We start from the raw sequence: 13,264 nt of genomic DNA, 5'->3' as shown, positions 1-13,264 counted from the left end.
TGACTGAGTCCCTTAACACCTAAGGGGAGGAATAGAGCCTGCAGTGAGTCATTGGAAAAGGAGCAAAAGCTAGGGAGTTAGAGTTAGTATCTCTGAGTTAGCCACAGGGGAAGCCACATGAATAATGCCAAAGCAACCTTGCAGAATACTAAAGTTAACAGCTTCCCACTGCACTGAAACCCACTGCATCTGTACCAAGCCACCTTTCCTTCATCCATCTGCAATCTTATTCCTGTATAGAACTGCTTTCCTTTGAGAAAATTTTTATAAACTTGGAAAGATGTGTATTATCTAAATATACACAATTAAAATGTAATGTATATGTTTCAGGAAGACTGGAGCAAATCGTCTTGAAATTCTATTTGCAACATGAAAAAATCACATATTAGATTCTGTTTTGGTAACTGGTTAAACGTTTCTTTTCAAATATGTGTGTTCCATATAATCAATTAAAGCATGTTATATTTTAAATGACACTGCATCTTAAAGTCAAACAGCAATATAAATTTTACCACTCACTTCTATAGTGATATGAGGTAAGTTAATTCAATTTTTTGAATTTGGAGTCCCTCACTTATAATGATAGAAGAAAACACACATTTCTGAATTATGAGGCTTTTCAGAAATGAATATAATATTATATGAATATAATCCTTGATTCAAAGAATGTTACTTTCCTCACCTACCTTCCTTTCTATTACATACCTACCCACCACTATATAGTAATTACCATTTTACAGAGAATTAAAATAGATTTAAAGCCATGTTTAGCCTAATATGGTCTTCTTTTAGTGATTAAAAACCCAATACTGTAAAATGCTTCATGGCTATTATTGTAGTCCTCAATTATTACTGCATTATAAATGAGAGGAGAAACCCTTTTTAAGAACAGGATATTTAGAGTAATAAAGGTGAGAGAGCTAAAAGTTTGCCTTAATAAAGCGACCAGGAAAAAAGACACCGTCCTCACTTTCTTTTTTTTGGGGGGGTGGAGTGGATTTTTTTTAAATTATACTTTATGTATACATATGTCCTCACTTTCTTCCTGAAATTCCCCTTAGCATTTCACTAAGAATACCGCACGCAGCGGGAGGGAGGAAGTCCTCCAACACTTCCGATTCCTAATTACTCCATTCACAATTTCCATGATTTCAATCAACCTCCAAGTAAAGCTACACCCTCCTCTTAGACCTGAATATAGATTCGCTGGGTTTCTACTGTGCCTCAAGAAACACACTGCTACTAGCAAACACATTTCACAGCTCAGTGTCAATTGCAAACAGCAGCAGATTGTTTCTGCCTTAGAACTAACAAACTTGCAAAAGGGGGTCCAGAGTCTTACACTTTGGCCCGCCATCTCTTCTTCCTTCATTATCCTGAAGAGCATGCAAAGCTTTAAGTCTCCACCATCTCTGCTGTACACTTTTTTTCAGAACAAAAGTATCCTGATTAACAAAGCATTATCCCTGGAGATGCTGACCACTCTCATGGCTGTAGGGGCACAAGATGTAAGGAAACTTCTGGAATAGTTAAGGTTTCTATTTTCTCTCACCATTTTAATACACTAGAAAGGAGGGAAAGAGTAAGACTGTAAAACAAACAAAAAACCTAGAAAAAAATTAACTCTTCAAAAAGGAAACCATTCAATGCAAAGCTCAGAAAAAAAGGGGGTAGTATTTAAATGTGGTATTAAAAATGGTTTAGTTTCTTTGGTAATCTGAAAAAGTATATAACTGAGTTTGTATCAAATCCAGGAAATCCGTCTAGGAATTACTTTCTCGATCTCTATTTTTCTCTTTGCATTTTATGCCTCTCTCTCTCTTTTTCCTACTATACCTCTTTTTTAAAAAAGGGTCTTCTCTGTCTTCCTCTCTGCCTCATTATTCCTTTTTTCTATCCTTCTTCTCTTTTTTCTTATTTTCCTTTACCTTGAGTGGACACCAGAAAATGATGAAAAGACATGCAGACTCAAGCCGTGAATGTCAAAATATCTATCATATAAGAAATTCAGTTTCCTCTAGATGACCAGTTAAATTTAAAAATTCAAAAAACATTGAAAATATAACAGTAAAATTAATGTTTTCTCTCTAAAAATCAAATATCAGTGCATTAAGCAATTTTGGGACACTCTGAAGCCCCAAAGAATCTAGAGAAGACTAGGGCATTCAGGTTAACTCAGGTGCATCAATTTAATGCTAGTAGGTTTTTGCATCTGGTCATCAGATAAGTCTGTGGCAAACAATGAACGGCTTCTCCCCCTTGAAAAGAAAGGGCAAACAAAACTACAGTAAATAATAATTAATAATGGTTGGCATCCACTTGGGAACAATAATTTGTATATCTGTTTGCCTTAAAGCAGGTGTGTCCAATCTTTTGGCTCTCCTGTGCCACTTTGGAAGAAAAAGAATTGTCTTGGGCCACACATAAAATAAGCTAACACTAACAATAACTGATGATCTAAAAAAGAAAATCACAAAATATCTACAATGTTTTAAGAAAGTTTCAAAATTTGTGTTGGGCCATATTCAAAGCTGTTTTGGGCTTCGTGGGGCCCGTGGGCCGTGGGTTGGACAAGCTTGTTTTAAAGTGATAACAGAGTGAATCTAAAGTGTTCTCGCTCCAAAAATGGTAACTATGTTAGGTAATACATATGTTAATTAGCTAGATTTAGTCATTCCACAATGTATAGATACTTCAAAATATCATTTTACATATGATAAATACAGTTTAATCTCTCATCTAGTAATAATAATAAAGATCTATACTTCAACTATAGTTGTACTTTTTTTTGAGAAAGAGACAGGGTCTTGTTCTGTCGCCCAGGCTGGAGTGCAGTGGTGTGATCACAGCTCATTTTAGCCTTTACCGGCCAGTCTCAAGTGACCCTCCCACCTCAGCCTCCTGAGTAGCTGGGACTACAGGTGTGCATCACCATACTCAACTATTTTTCTTAATTTTTTTGTGTGTGGAGTCAGGGTCTTATTATTTTGTGCAAGCTGGTCTCAAACTCTTGGCCTCAAGCAATGTCCCCACCTCAGTCTCCTAAAGTACTGGGATTATACGCATGAGCCAAAGTGCCTGGCCCATAGTTATACTTCTTATGTAAGTGTAAGTAATTAGGAAAAAATAAAACCCAGCGTAATAAATTAATAAAAAGCAATATTTAATAGAAAAAAAATCACACATATAAAAAATCATGATAGATGTGCTTGTTTTCTTTTTCTTTCCTCTTGAGTATCTACACTTATACAGTAAGCCCTGGAGAAGGTTCCACCGAGGAAACATAATTGGCAAATAGACTCAATTGGTCAGTCTTGCTAGCACTGGCTGGCAAGTTCAAATCTCAAAGGGACCGTAACACTTTCTTATATAAGTGAAGGGGGAAATGTAAACATCAGTATCTTGATGTACGTATCAAAATGAACACTCCTATAAACCTTAAAGAGCACTTTAAAAAATACAAAAGTAGCCTGTAATCCCAGCACTTTGGGAGGCTGAGGAGGGCAGATCACCTGATGTCAGAAGTTCGAGACCAGCCTGACCAACATGGAGAAACCCCATCTCTACAAAAAAATACAAAATTAGTCAGGCATCATGGCACATGCCTGTAATCCCAGCTACTCAGGAGGCTGAGGCAGGAGAATCGCTTGAATCCAGGAGGTGGAGGTTAAGGTGAGCCGAGATCGCACCACTGCACTCCTGCCTGGCAACAAGAGCAAAACTCTGTCTCAAAAAATAAATAAATAAATAAATATGAAAGTATCTCAGAAGCAAAAAAAAAAAAAAAAAAGGGCTGATGGATAAGAGCCTTAAACTACTATTTCAGACCCTACAAACACTGTAGAAAAGTGATATTTATTTCCCAGTACTGTACAGCTATCCCAAGTATTTTGGTTCCTGTGGTAGAAGGAGAAATGAATGTCGTAAAAAAACAACAGAATATGGTCTAGGTTGTTGAGGAAGTGATGATTTTAGTTATTTTCTCTCATTGTCTTAGTTGTCTTGCATTTTCATTGTTCCTACTGTCTCTAAAACTCAGAAAGGCAAAGCCAGGCAATTTTGTACATCAGCTTTTATATGTTTGGATAGCAGGTACTTGAAGGTGATTGAAGTTCCCAAATTATTTGTTAAATGTATCCATTTTCTCACTTTTCCTCAAAAATAAATGAGAGATGGCAGCACTCAGTGGATTTAAAACTAGAGCAATCATTGTGTTGTTATCCTAGGTGGGTATATATTTTATTTTCTAAAAAGTTAATCAGTTAAACAGAAAAGAAACTTTTTAAATGGTGAAAGAAAAATGGGTAGAAACTGGTCTTGGCAGTGAGTCACTACTAAGGTGGCAACCTGGTCCCTAAAAATATGGTCAAAATGAATATTCAGGGTTGGGGAAGCGAGGGAAAGGATAGCAAAAACAAAGGTAACTCAAAAGGGTAGAATAAATTCCTGTAAAACAAACATTTTTACCCACAATGATATGCAGGAGCGCCTGCAAAAATACTGGTATCCCTTAACTAACACAGCCATGCCAAGAAGAACCAGGTCATTGTTCTAAACTTAGAATTATCACTGTGATACAAGAAGCTGTGTATTTGCAAAGTCAGTATCAGGCCAATTATATGGTGCTTAAATCTCTTTTCAATCAGGCTACAGTAAATCCACACTTGGGAAATATAAGTAACTAAAACATAAGTGTGTTCCAAACTACAAACACAGCTTAAAAAAAAAAAAAAAAGTGAAGAGATCTGCTTCCGAGAGGCATCATTTAAACGACAACAGGGTGAAATTCTGTAATTCCAATGACCTTTAGGACTAAGAATAAAATGAAACAGTATTCTTCATACATTTTCCAAATGTTTGGACTAAATTACATAGAAATGAAGAGTGTTCAGGGTGACTAGCCATGGGCAACTGGGACAGGAAGCAATGTCACAAGTGTATCTGAGTATGGAGTTTTTAAAGCAAGGATATTCAAATAAAATGAGGCCAGTGGGGCTGACAGCAAACTGAATTCTTACCACAAGTTGAAAGAACCATCACATAGAATTAATAATATTGTATGTCTTTGCAAAAATAAGACAGAATTTAAAAAATAAAGGAAAAGAAACCTAGCCAACTATAACCAAAATACATTAAATGTGGACATTTTCTTTACCTAAAGTAATTCCCCTCCTGCATAATTTGTTCCCAACCTGCCTTTCCAGCTTGACTTCTAAATGCCTTCACACTGTCTTCTGAGTTGCCATGAACTATTTCATTCCCAAATAAGAGATGCATTTCTTCCTAGCAAGGAGCAATGATTAAGTCTTCCCCAATATCTCCTGACAGGATTGGTAACTTTCTCTGCTCTCACGGAATTCTATTTGGTAATTATTTTCTCTTCCTTCTCTCAAACTTTACTGTATTACTTTTAAAATAAGAAACTCCTCTTTCTAACCCTGGATTCGACGATATAAAATGTCAAACACATGATCTTTAGAATGAAGAGAAATCATTGTTAACACTGTTATTAGAAAGAATTCAAGTAGCTAATAGGAGGAGTATACCCTGTGTGTGTCCATGATGCATAATGTTCCTTCATAAAAAAAAAAAAAAAGTTAATCAGTTAAACAGAAAAGAAACTTATTTTTTTTATGAAGGAACTTTTATTATTATTATTATTATTATTATACTTTTAAGTTCTAGGGTACATGTGCATAACGTGCAGGTTTGTTACATATGTATTCCAGTTTCTAAGAAACTGGAATTGATTGGGATCAGCTGCTATTGTTTGTTAATTGCTTGGTTGGTTGGCTTGGTTTATAAATAAGGATGCAGTGATAAAAAGTGATGAAATGACCTCTTTACTGTCATCAAACAAGTCACAGAGTAAAACAGAACTTAAATCTTAAATCTCTCAATTAGTCCTTTTTACTATTTATGTATTTTGCATTGTGTAATTCACTCCCAATAATTGGATAGATGATTTCCATTCTCTACAAATTTTGTAAAAATATAATGGAAAAGAAATCAGAGGATCTTACTTCTAGTAGCAGAGCACAGTCCTAAAGAAAGGCAATGTAGTATGGGAAGAAAAAAAAAGAGCACTGTGTTTGGAGTCAAGGCAGCCTAGCTCTATCAGGCATGCCATCATGAACACTTGAGCTACCTCCCTGGATCTTCATTTCTCAAACTATCAAACACGTAGAAGAGTCTCTAGCTCCTACCCCTACACCACGGTTCCTGTGAAGTTAATGATAACATATGTGAAATCTAGCCCTGCACCTGGCACACAGTCAACTGTTGACTTTGAAATAAAATCTTTTTCAAAGATCTGTGTGTGTGCCTGCATTTTGGGGTGGCAGTGCACTCTCTTTTTCATGTGATTTATGCAGCAAATAATTTTGATATGGTAATATTTTTAAAATTCACTATATTCTATACGGTGCTATTTTTATTATCTCCTCAACTTGGGATCACAGGTTCCAAAATTTATTTCTACTCCAAAGGCAGCTTTTAACAATTCAGCTTCCTGACACACTGCCAATGAGGCACAGCAAGAGACATGTATTGAGCTGAAGTTTCCATTTCGAAGTCTTACAAACAGACCTTCTTCGAGTTTATTAGTGAAAATATTTAATACTATAATAAGCAAAAAAAAAAGGAATATTGAGTTTGAATTTTCGATTATAATCATTTTCCTCCTGAAGAAAATGTTTCGGTGGTGTGAGGGGGCAGGATAAGGGTGTAAGGATGTGCCTTACCTACAAAGCGTAGAAACCTACCACAGAGTAGTTCTTCAACAGTTTACAAAATGATTACCTGTGATCCCTAAGATCTTAATCTTTTTTCTAAGTCATTTATATTCTAACAGACCCCAACTGGAGCATATTTAGTAAAAATAATATGGATGTCAGGAATCCAGAAACTCATTGCAGTCACAAGCATGCTAAGTATAGCTGTGTGACTTCCAAGTAATTTGATCCTAACTTGTCTTATCCAACAAAGGTAGTTACAACAGCTCTGACTACCCCACGGTTTGGGTGTGAGAATGACATTGAATATGTACAATGCAAACTGCTTTTTTAAGCAAAGGGAGCTTTATTATTATTAATATAACTAGCACATTATAATTATAGAATCGCTATTATAATTATCTAAGCTTTAATTCCTTAAAGGGAAATAAAGCTTTCTTAAATCATTTGCTTTTATCATCACCTAAGATGAAAATGTTGCTTCCCCATTCCTGAGGGAATAAGAAGATCACAGTACTGCTAGCAGAAAAATCATGATTGGAAGTCAGAATCACCTGACTTTAAGGTCAGTTCACTGCACGTGAAAACACATTGCATGGCGCTAAGTTCTCATGCTGTTAAGGTTTCTTTTTTATATTTGAGGATTCTCTTAAAAGGCCCACATGGAAGGACTTAGAACAAAATAAATGTCTTACTAATACGATATGCACGTAGATTGCTTTAGGGTTTTCAGAACATTTCTGCTTTGTTCCTCACATCAACCTGTGTTTCCATTGAGATGGGAACCTGAGCACAGGGAGAGCCTCATGAAAGACCAACGGATCTGTCAGCATCCACAGATGCCTTGTAAAAGGCAATACTTTCATGTGCAGAGAGGTTGGTTGATCCCTCAAGATGCGTAATGATTTCTTTCTTCCCCCACTAGCCCAGAGCCAGTTGCTCTTTTCGTTTTTGTCAACAACATGTCCTTTTTGTTCCTCTCCCTCCAACTAGGAAGTGGCATCACTGTCAGACACAATACACCTCTTCATAAGGAAGGCAAATGAGTATGTGCCAGATGGGCTGAGGGGATTACAACATGTTTCCTGCTCCCATGGTGACGTAATGTGGCTGGTATGAGAACTTATCTTATTCAAGAAGTTAGCTTCCCCTAGCAGAATTATGAGTCACAGTTCCTGGGTAGAAAGCTCTCTTACCAACAGCACTTGAGGTGGGGGCTGGGGACTCCGTGTATGGATTACAGTAAAGGTCGTTCAGAAAAGTAACATGGCCAGGACTGCTGGGAAGGCACCAGCACTCACCAGCTTCCGGAACCCCCTTCAGCAACGGTAACAAAGCCACCTCTCCCTCTTCCTTCAAGGTGAGGGAGGACATAAAACTACATGGTGAATTACTGGCATGGACCCAAACAGGCTCCATTATAAAACTGGATAGTTTGGGACCAGGGGAAGGGATGTATAGGGACATGTATTCGACCATTTGACACCTATGTATTGAGCATCTGCTATGTGTCTATGTGTCAATGATTATTCTGAGTGTTTGGATAACAAACAAAAGTTCCTGAACAAGTTCCTGCCCTCAGGCAGCTTAAAATCCAAGACAGAGGGAGGGAAGGGGGAAGGAAAAGAGATGAGGAGAAAGGAAAGAAGGGAGGTAGAAAAGGAGGAAGGACAGGGAGTTGAGGGAGAAAAAGAAGAAGGAAAAGGAGGAGGGAATGAGAGGAAGAGGAAGAGGGAGGAGGAGGAGAGAAAAGAAAGAAGGTTAATATAATATCAGGGAATGTGAGTGTTATGAAGAAAACTAAAACAGGATAGAGGGAGAGAGAGTGACTGGTGGGGATTTTTAGTTAAGATAGGCAAGGAAGCTTCTGTGAGCAGATAGCATTCAAACATAGACTAAATCAAATAAGAACAAACTAAAATCAAGAATTATATTTAACATATTTGAAAATCAGGACATCAAGAAACTCACCTATCAAATGGGACACCTAACCAAGAAGGACGGATGCTGGACTAAACAGCCAGGGAGCTGTCTCCTAGTATATCCCCGCTGAATAACAGCCCTGGTTATCTACAGCCATTCCTCTGTGAAGCCCCAAAGGGCCAACAAGGTTAGAAGTTACCTCTAGTTTCAGCACTGAGCTGTACTCTGTCCTACTTATACCACTCCTTTAGTGCTATTTTTGGTTTCTAATACAATGTTTTATGTGGCATGGAAAAGCTGAAACGCACCCAGAAAAGATGATCAGGATGGTAGGAGGGCTTAAATCCATGTCATATGAAAAACAGTTGAAGGCATATATTGCAGAACACTGAGGTCTGGTTATGTGGTAGCTAACTTAACATTTCGGAAGCCCTCTCACAAAGAAAAGGAATTAAAGCAATGATATGGAAAGTATGGTTTATGGTGTTCAGGGGAATTTTACATCAAAAGCTTTATAAAATGAGGACCTCTAGGTTCCCTTCATTGCAATTAGAGAACCATTGCAGTAGGTTTTGGATTGTTTTGTTTCTTTCTTTCTTTCTTTCATTTTTTTGTTTCAGTCCTGTAGGTGAACCAAGTAAATATTTGGAAAGAGACAAATTTCAGTTTTAGATACTAAAATCAAAGAGGCAAATTTCAGTTTTATGTACTAAAATCTTTCTAAGAATTTGATTAGTCCCAAAACATAGGCTGAAATTTAATGATTAATAATCAGAGGTAGAGAGTGATTTGGGCATAATTCTGGGAAGAAGAGGAGATCTGAAAAGATGGATTTCAAATAGCAAGTCTCTTCCATCTCTAATTTCATGGCCCATGATGACTGAGTTTGGTTTTCAAACTCTACAAAGGTCTTAGCTGGTTCCTCTTATGAAGCAACATTCCGGGAAAGAATGAGTCTAAAGACAGATCCTTTTTTTTTTTTTCCTATATAGAAACCATATGACTAAAACTCATTATTTTATTTAACATCTCAATGGATTATTACCACTGCTACCTTCTCCACCTCTGGCTCAAATTTGAAAAACAGATTGTGCTATTATCACTTCCATCTTTCCCCAATAGGACCTGAGGTAAGGTAAAAAAAAAAAAAAAAAAAAACAATATTCTAGTTGGCTGAGTGTGAAGGTAATGAAAAATTCCTGTTTAAACACAGCGGCCCACTGCCTCCTATGTACTCTATCCCATGAAGACTGGAGACAGCAATGGTTCTTTCCATCACCGAAATTCTATTATTCTTCTGCTCTATGATTATTTGCTACTGTAGAAGACAATGGACATGAATACCATTATGTTTATTTAAATTCATTCTCAGGAAGAGTGGACTCATTACCCTATGCATGACTTGCATTTTAATACATTGTCAAAAGCCATTCACTTACCTGAGGCATCACTTTGCAGGATTCCGTAAAAGTAGAGACTCACTACACACCACAGAAGTGTCATCCTGTAAACATAAATACAAAGATAAGGGAAATCACTTATTACTTCCAAGTGCTTAAATAATAATAACTAGCATGCATGCATGCTGATTATAGACTAGGGACTATTCTAAGAATTTACAATATTAACAAATTTCATTGTCAGAACCAACCAATAAGACAGGTTTTATTTTGTTTTTGTTTTTTTGTTGTTTGTTTTTCAATTCCCATATTGTATGCAGATAAAGAAATTTAATAGACAAGTTTAAATAACATAACCAAGATCCTTTGGCTAGAGACAAGTTTAAATAACATAAACATGATCCTTTTGCTGGAAAGTGGTAGAGCTATGATCAAACTCCAGCTGTCTGCTTCAACAACTCTCTCTTTTTCACTGAACTATAACTGCCTACTTAAAAAATATTCATCTGGATTTTTTGACCAGGACTCACATTTCTAGCAGATAAATTCAACCGTCTTACCCCTCTTTGTATTCCCTTTCTAGTTGGAATACTTTACAATCCAGGCACTTTTCCCTTTTAGTGACATGTAGACACATAGAAAGTCTAGAAATCCTGGATTCAGACTTTGTCTGCAATCTACCACACTCTGAATTTATATTAAGGAAAATATATAAATCTAATTCCCTGCTGTTCATACTCCCCTCTTCTCACTGGAAGACAGAAATGATGGGGAAGGAGTCTACTTTCTATGATCTTTAGCCTTCCTATTGATAAGCAGCTGAAACAGCCAACTAGCATGAACCACACCCTTACATTTGGTTGTGTGATATTTAATGCCAAAGACCTGAAGATTTGACAGCTCTGTGAAGTATTTCTTTTCCTACTACCCAAGACATATCTGATCACTGGTAAAACCTCTGTGAGTTATAAATACTGAAACCTGAACATGATGCAGAAATTCCATGCTCAAGAACTCTGCTTTCTGTGTCGAAGCTAACAGCCATATAAGAATGCTTGCAGAGGCCGGGCGCGGTGGCTCAAGCCTGTAATCCCAGCACTTTGGGAGGCCGAGGCGGGTGGATCACGAGGTCAGGAGATCGAGACCATCCTGGCTAACATGGTGAAACCCCGTCTCTACTAAAAATACAAAAAACTAGCCGGGCGTGGTGGCGGGCGCCTGTAGTCCCAGCTACTCGGAGGCTGAGGCGGGAGAATGGCGTGAACCCGGGAGGTGGAGCTTGCAGTGAGCCGAGATCGCGCCACTGCACTCCAGCCTGGGCGACAGAGCGAGACTCCGTCTCAAAAAAAAAAAAAAAAAAAAAAAAAAAAAGAATGCTTGCAGAGGTCTTGGTAACTTGTCCAGATCATACTTCTAGTAAGTGACAAAGATGGGATTTACATCCACATCAGACGAACTACAAAGATTATTATCTCAAATAGCCTATGCCACAAGTTTCACAACCACAAGTACGCAGCAGCTTGAACAGATCAAAGAGGTATTTGATAAATAAGATGACCACACAACATCATTTAAAATGGGCCAATTTTAAGAGCATTAAACTATAACAAAAGGTATAAACTACACAAGGAATCCAAGAGGTGTGGCCACCCTAAAGGACGATGCAAGCTTCCAACTCCCATCACCTCTATTGACCACACCTCTCCAAAAATCTCTGGTTCATGCTTCCTTTTTTAGCCTGGTTGTACACAAATCACAGGAGAGCTCGTCATATCACAAGCTATTGTTTCATCTGATAAATTAAATGATGTTTTCTTCCTAGTACCTCCTCCTTCCAACTCTTATGTTATGACCTTGGGGAAATCTTTTTCTCTCCATCAGTCTTTCATTTATTCAATAAAACATGAATTGAGCATTTTCTCCTTCTTTTCCGAATTTTTTAGATTTTTTTGTGTGTAGTTACATAGTAGGTATATATATATGTGTGTGTGTGCCTGTGCGCATGTATGTGTATATATATACATATATATATACACATACATATACACACACACACACACACATATATATGGACCAGATATGGTTTGATACAGGTAAGCAAGGTGAAATAAGCACATCATGGAAAATGGAATATCCATCCCCTCAAGGATTTATCCTTTGAGTTTCCAAGTTGCTATGATATAGCTACGAAGCCTCTGGTGAGAAAAATGTAGGATCTTCTCTAAAGGCACTTTTCCAAAATAAAGATGAACCCCAAGTAAGCCACTTTAGTATCATCAACTATGTATAGAACACACATCCTGAGACCCTCACGAGATAAAAAGACTTGCCAGACAGAAATTCTCTCATAGGCAGGGTCTAACAGAAACTTAAAATGTGCAAAAGAAAAAAAAAACCCTGCAATACGAAGTAAAAAGTGATAAAAATAGAGAGGAACAGATAAGTGTTATTGAAGATTAGCAAAGGAAAGAGGTCACTCCAGCCAAGACAATAAAAGAAGACGAAACACAAGAGGTGACATTTGAACTGGTTTGGATACTTAGACTTGAGGCAGAAGGAACATGTGAGAAAAAGAAACTTTTAGTGGAGAATAATGCTCAAAGGTAGTGAAGGCATAGAACACATATAGAAAATAGTATAAAAAGAACTGAGTTTCGCTCAAGCACAAGGTATTAGAAAAAGAACTACAGAAGATTTTGTTGGAAAGCAGACAGTGGTAGGATCACAATATGGCAAAGCCTTAAATAACAGGCTAAGGGCTTGGGATTTAACTTAAACAGCACATAGGGAGTCACTGAAGTTTTCTGAGTAGAGGAGCAATATGACCATCAAATTGTACTTTATAGAACACTGCCAGGCACGTACTGGATAGATTGCTGCTAAATTCTGTCTTGAAATCATTTTGGCTCCCGAATCTGTTATCACAATAATTGCTATCTTCCTAGCTTTGTGACATCTACAAACTTGATCAGCATGCAACCTATATCCTCATCCAAGTCATTAATAAATGCAATTAATAATTCTGCATTAAACTTGCCAGCAAAGAGCAACGAGAGATTTCATTGCATTCAGGGAACTGTAATTTCAGGCCCACTTCTCAGCCATGCTAAAGCAATACGCCCTCCCAAATTGCTGTTGGCTATTTAAAAACCCCCACGTACCTCTACATTTTCCCAGTTTGCCTGTTTATAAGCTGCTGGATTCCTA

General features: G+C 37.4%; 1 protein-coding gene across 9 annotated transcripts in view; it reads right to left on the bottom strand.

The window, feature by feature from the left end:
• Positions 1-13,264, bottom strand: part of IL1RAP (interleukin 1 receptor accessory protein) — a 147,597-nt gene that overhangs the window by 86,891 nt on the left and 47,442 nt on the right. For 8 of the 9 annotated variants that reach the window (XR_004182356.1, XM_031663869.1, XM_031663875.1 and 5 more), the window contains one exon: positions 10,097-10,161. Coding sequence is in view for 7 of the 9 variants with exons in the window: in XM_031663869.1 (XP_031519729.1) it covers positions 10,097-10,160 (64 nt within the window). In the remaining 2 variants the exon portion in view is untranslated. Of the gene's footprint in view, positions 1-10,096; positions 11,218-13,264 lie in introns of those variants that run through there. The other variant, XM_031663870.1, reaches the window with a different exon arrangement.

The sequence above is a fragment of the Papio anubis genome, chromosome 2, assembly GCF_008728515.1.
Source record: "Papio anubis isolate 15944 chromosome 2, Panubis1.0, whole genome shotgun sequence".
NCBI lineage: Eukaryota > Metazoa > Chordata > Mammalia > Primates > Cercopithecidae > Papio > Papio anubis.
This window is presented reverse-complemented; position numbering and strand designations above follow the sequence as displayed.